At 35.3% G+C, this 6,063-nt stretch overlaps 1 protein-coding gene across 1 annotated transcript in view; it reads left to right on the forward strand.

Moving 5' to 3' along the window:
* Nucleotides 1–5,725, forward strand: part of CEBPZ (CCAAT/enhancer binding protein (C/EBP), zeta) — a gene marked incomplete at both ends in the record, with an annotated part of 14,098 nt that extends 8,373 nt beyond the window's left edge. The window contains 5 exons of the mRNA XM_009876828.1: nt 239–305; nt 1,677–1,777; nt 3,396–3,456; nt 4,518–4,723; nt 5,642–5,725. Of these exons, the coding sequence (XP_009875130.1) occupies nt 239–305; nt 1,677–1,777; nt 3,396–3,456; nt 4,518–4,723; nt 5,642–5,725 (519 nt within the window). The remainder of the gene's footprint in view (nt 1–238; nt 306–1,676; nt 1,778–3,395; nt 3,457–4,517; nt 4,724–5,641) is intronic.
* Between the last annotated feature and the right edge of the window lie 338 nt (nt 5,726–6,063).

Here is a 6,063-nt window from a genome sequence, read left to right on the forward strand (position 1 = left end):
GCAAAATAAGTTAGAACGTGGTTAGAGCTATGTCTCTTCAGTTTTTCCATGGGACCTGCTTACATCCAGTATCAGTACATGCACTGAGAACTGTTGGTTTGAAGTTTTGAGATGAGCTCCACTTTAATGGATCATGCTGTGTATCTGCGTACTTCTTCTGTCTGTGCCTGCTGTCTCACCTTTTAAAAGAATAATAATTTCAGCTTGAGGTAAAATCAGTTTGGTTTTGTTTTTGCAGTCAACAGTAAGGAATTTTGTGCCAAAGATGAGAGCAAAATCCCAGTGGATGAAGTGTTTTTTCACAGGTAATGACATACTTATGAATATTAATTTTAAGTGTTGGTTTTTCATGCAGTGCCATCAAAAGCCATTACATTTCATAAGTGTTCTCTGGTATTCCAAGTGTTTGGAAAATTGAAAAATTTGAGTGATTTGTGATGATAGCATGTTCCTTAGAAGAAAATTTCAACATTTGTCTCAGGTGCTTAAGAAAGAATATCACTTATGAACAAAGGCAATCAGTGCTTGTAGTCTACAATCAAGTAAGCTGACATATAATAGAGGCCTTAAACAATAAGTAATGGTGAATGTCTTGTGGGTTGTAATTCTTATACTCTAGTACTGTATCTAAAAAAACCTAGAGTATACCTTGCTTATGTAACTAGCATCAAAGCGTATTGGAATGGAACAATGCTAAAGAAGTCAGAGGAGCTAGTTTTCTCTGTATTTTTTCGATAGTCGTAGTTCTTTCCATTTAGTTGCTTTTCCTTTGAGATTATGATAGAAGAATACAGTTGTAATACTAAAACTGAAGTGGTACACATTTGGAAATAGTTGTTCTTATTAAATCAAAATACTGGTTACCTTATTAAAATACTGTCGCCTTAGGAGATCAGTGTTTGTTTATTTTGCCTAATTCACTTTTATTTTTTTGTTTAATATATTAGATGTTGTAGGGGCTTTTAAAAATTTTTGAAGTATCAGGTTATTGGAACTTGTAATATCAATTAATCAAAATTAATAATGTTGTTGCGATATTGACTAATAAACTGATAAAATAGTGGTGTTAATTTTGAGAGTAAAGAAAAGCAACTTAAAAACGTGCTCCTGTCTGAAAAGTTCAAAGTATTGTTACATTGAAGATGACTGAAACTGAGATTACACATGTAAAGTCTTCCATATGAAGTACTATTCTGTTTTGCTTTTGTATATGATCAAATTTGCCTGTTGTGTTCTGTCATTCTTTAACGTGAAACAAAGGAGAGAAAGTGGTTTAAAATGCCTGACAGAAGGTAAAATTAAGGACACAAAAGAGGGTGGCTACAAGGCAAAATTTAACAGAACTTAGTGACTTGATCTTTTCTTCCTTATCTGGATAAAGCGGATTTTCACATCTTTCTTGTGTCCTTTTATAAAGTCATTACATTCAAAATCACTTCTGCTACGTTTAGCTGTGAAATTTCTTTGGTTTAAATCTTACAGTAGTGCCTTCCTCTTTGAAAAGCAAAGAAAATATAAATCTGATTTGGCATGTGTTTGAAACCATTACTTACAATTTTCAACTGGCAAAAATCATACAAAATAACCTGTAGGTGCCTTTAAAAAAAAAACACAACCAAATTGTCATAGCAATCATGAACTGTAATTTTGTGTTTGAGAGCAATATGTTATTTCAGATTTTATTCAAAGTTCGATAAGAGGAGAAAAGAAAAGAAGCGTCAGGATGATGAAGAAAGCGTGGAAGATGTAGATGATGATGAATTTGAAAGAGCATTGGGTAAGGTTGTGTTTTGCTTTGCAGTAACTAACTCAGTATTTCCTGCTTTTGCAAGTTATCAATGTATCCTTTTCATAGTTTATATTGTATAACAGAGCCAGATACAGGAATATAGAAGTGGAAGAAAACCAACTTTCCAGTTCCCGTCCTGTGCTGCTGCAGCCAGCAGCTCGTGCTGTCCACATAAGGCAGCTGGACTGCCATCTCGCAACCGAGGTCATGCTCTCACGGCTCCAGCCGTGTTCAGCTCGTTGGAATGACTGGAAATAGTCTGAATTTGAACAATAAGCTCTTGAGTGGCAGTTGATGTCTTTTTTCCTCTTTTCCTAGTGTAGCCTGAGAGTTAAATAACTTTTTGTAACAGCATATAACATTTGCTTCTATTCTTTCTTTACTACTTGGCCTTCTTCAGTCTTCCTTACAGTTCCTCTCACTGTTCTTTACATGTTTCATGAGGTTATTTGTTCATTTAGGTCCTTGGCAAACTTCTGCAGTAGTCTTAGCTCTGTCTGTGACATGTACTTTCTTTGTTTTGCAATTAGTGTATGATTTGTTCCAGAATCTAAATTTGTTAGTGTAACATAAAATGTACATTATTTTATTATTTCACATTTGAATTACACAGTAATATGTGTATCTGAAAAAAAACAAAATCCAGTTAGCTCTCCATAACTTTTTTAGAGAATTCTGAACTCCCTTTGCAGGATTCTTCCTTTGTTGGCTCAGTTAGTATGGTCTTAATGATGACAAGAATCCATTACTAACTGTGTTTGCATTTTATTGTTAGTCTCTAATAACCTCATTGTCTCTGAGAATTTGCTTAATAAATTTAGAAGCTTCAGTTAAGGATCTTTAAAAAAAAAGTAGATCTAGCACTTGAGGCTATGGTGTAGTGGTTAGGTATGCTGGGATGAAGGTTGGACTAGATGATCTTCAGAGGTCCCTTCCAACCCCTAACGTTCTGTGATTCTGTGATTCTGTGATCTTCTAATGGTAGCATTTATTCTTTGAAGCAGAACAGTTGTAATTTTTCAGATTGTGGTTTTACCTGCTATTTTATATAGCAATTTGTTCCTGAGTGAATATGATGATAGGAGCTTTCATCCTCTAGTCTACTTGCTTTTCTGTCAAAAATTATACTTCTAATCTGAAAATTAATAGATTAGCTGGCACTAATCTGTTAATTTTGTATCTGTTAATAACTATACACTTGTGTGGGGTTTGTTAATTGAGTCTTTGCTCTCTCTGACTTGGAGCAAGTGTTTGAGACTTGTGATACGTCACCTGCCAACCAAGTTTGAATTAGTGGGCAATTGGGTGTCTGTTTGTGTCTGTCTGCTTCCCACATCATCTGGTTCTGGACAGAAATTACATCCTAGATAGAAGAAAGCTTTCAGTATTTTTCAAAGAAAATATGTTTTTCAGAAAAAGTTTAGGTGACTGTTTAATGGAGTGTTTTTCTATAAGAGTATAAATGGTTTTGGTACCAGGGCCCCTTGCTTTACTGATGCAGATCATAGAAATTGTTGAGGAAAATTATACCTAAAAATAATATATTTTGCAATGACTTCATCTTTCTTGGTTTGTTTTATATTAATAAAGCATTTTTTCCCTCTAGATACATTTGAAGCTGCTGATAATGCCATTGCTGTTGGTGAAGATGACCTTGATTTTGCTGGGTAAGAATTTAAATTGGTTCTTTGATCTCATTTAAATACCTATATCGAGTTTTAGTCTGCAAAATTGGATAGACTTTTTCAAAAAGACTCAGAATATGACCTTGCAATAAAGGCAGTAGCAATTGCAAGCTGGCTAATGCGGCTTTTCTGCATCATGATCCTGTGGTTCTTGCAGTCTGATGGCTTGACATGTGAGACCTGTAGCATTTTATTTATACAATGCAGTGACCCAGCAAGCAAAGTAAAATCTTCCGTGTTTTTCATCATCTCAGGTTTCTGTTTGAGAATTACCAAGTACAAAAGTAAGCAGAATGAGGTATAGTGGTAGTGCTGCTGTAAGGACTGGTTGTAACTGGACTTAACGTGGTAAATAAACTTTGTGGAATCGGTATTACAGAGGTTAATTCTTAGGAAGTATGCAGTTTCATTAATCATAGAATCATTTAGGTTGGAAAATACTTTTGAGAGCATTGAGTCCAACCATGAATGATTAAGTAGCCTCTTTTTTACTTAAAGCTTTTGAATCAGCACAGAAACTTTTTTTCTTGAGAGGAAAGGAGAATTAAAACTTAAACTTTCCTAGTGAAACCTGAACATTTTTGTGATCTAGACTGGTATGAGTAAAAAATAGCAAAAAGGAGACAAAAAAATCCAAGTAAACACGTAGTACATGAAGAACTGTGTTTCCTTTGTTAAGAAAAAAAAGTCGTATTTGTTCCTTTAGTAGAGTTGCTGGGGATACCAGCAGTTTGCATGTTTTACAGAAAAGACTTTGAAAAGGAGCACAGGCACGCAGGAGGTAAAATACTGAAGCTGACATTTCTGTTAAGTTCAGAATAGCATATTCTCCAGTTTCTTACAATGGTTGACTTCTATAATACAGCTCTATGTGCTGATATTGAAGACATACCTGAGTGCCTCATACACACTTCTTGGGTCTCGGCCTAGGCTGACAGTAGTTTGCAATGATGTTGCAGTCTTTTAGCCGTGTTTGCTCCTAGGTAGATCCAAGCAGTATTTTGCCAGGTAAAGTGCTAAGCTTGTTACGTACTTTTTTTTAGCAATATAAAAAAGACCAAAGGTGGTAAGAAAGGCCAAAGAAGTGAGGAATCCAGTGCTGACTGGGACGATTCTGATGATGAAGATGAATTCAGTGATTTGGACGATGAGGAAGTCTCCTTAGGAAGTATGGAGGACGACTTTGCAGAGGATATGGATGAAGAGGGAGGTGTATTTATGGATGTGTCTGATGACGATAACAGCCTAGGTAAAGTACCATTTATTATCAAAAAACAAGAAGGAAAATTTTTTTAAAAAGGTTATCTGCTGTGTAATTATAAATATAAATTTAGATACAGTTGCCTAGGTGGGAGTTTTGGCGTTTAAGGCAAAGGTGACGAGTCCCTCTCTGGACAGCAGTCTCCTAGGTGAGAGTGGGAAATAGGCATCCTGGTATAAAAACTTGCAAACAAGACATGTTTCTTTCATTCCAGAAAACATTGGCAGAAGCAAGTGGCTTTTTACACAAAAAATTGATACAGGAGGCAGAAGTATTAAAATATCTCAAAGAGAAAAAAAAAATCTGAAACACCGTAATTTTATTTCTTTAGTAAATGCTTTTTTTTTTTTAGATGAGGTAACTTTTATTAAATTGCTGTCTCATAAGTAACAGCTTGCTCTTCTGATAGAGCTATGCACTCAAGTTTTTATTGCCACTGTAATAATAAGTGATTGTTGCACCTGTATGATTTCATTAGTTTTTCAACTGAAAAGCAGTTCACATGGTAAACACCTTATGTGGCTGGAAAAGCACAAATTTCAACTAATAACTTAAGGTCACAGGAAGATGATTGAGGGTGGAGGAAGTAAACTATTCATACAGCTGTTAAGACATTAATCTTTCATGAGATTATTATTTCACCAAACATACCAAGCAGACATTCAGAGTTTACATAACAACTGCTTTTTAAGCCTTTGTACTTTATGTATCTCAGTATCATGCTTCATTCCTTTTTGGTGCTGTGGCGGAAAAGCATACAGAATGGCACACTACTGAACAATTTTTAATTGTCTTGGTTGAAGAAATCTTGGGTTTGGTTATGTACTATGTTTTAAACTTTTTAAAGTTAAGCACCTGGTATGAGAATGAAGGATTGATTCATGTTTTTTTTTTCATTTCTGTCAGACCCAAACAATGATAAGCAACTGAAGTCTGTCAGTAAAAAGGTCAAGAGAAAGAAAGATACGAATTTTGTGGGATTATCTGAAGGTAAGGAAACACTGCTATGATTTCCATTTTAGAAGGCTTAATGCAAATACAGCACCTGAAAAACTTCATAATCAGAGGGGTTTAGTACAGTTGGTTATCTACACTTTTAAATTTGTGTTCAGATTTGAACAAAGTATAAATGAAAAGGAGGTTGTCCTCCAACCATTGCAATTTAATTCAGACAATCTCCTTTTGAAGGGCTGGGAATTGAAGAAGGAACTTTCAAGAGAGGATCATAGAATTGTCAGGGTTGGAAGGGACCTTAAAGATCATCTAGCTCAAAACCCCCTGCCATGCGAAGGGACAACCCCCACTAGATGAGGCTGCTCAGAGCCCCA

This window comes from Apaloderma vittatum, unplaced genomic scaffold (genome assembly GCF_000703405.1).
Source record: "Apaloderma vittatum isolate BGI_N311 unplaced genomic scaffold, ASM70340v1 scaffold18839, whole genome shotgun sequence".
NCBI classification, from domain to species: Eukaryota; Metazoa; Chordata; class Aves; order Trogoniformes; family Trogonidae; genus Apaloderma; species Apaloderma vittatum.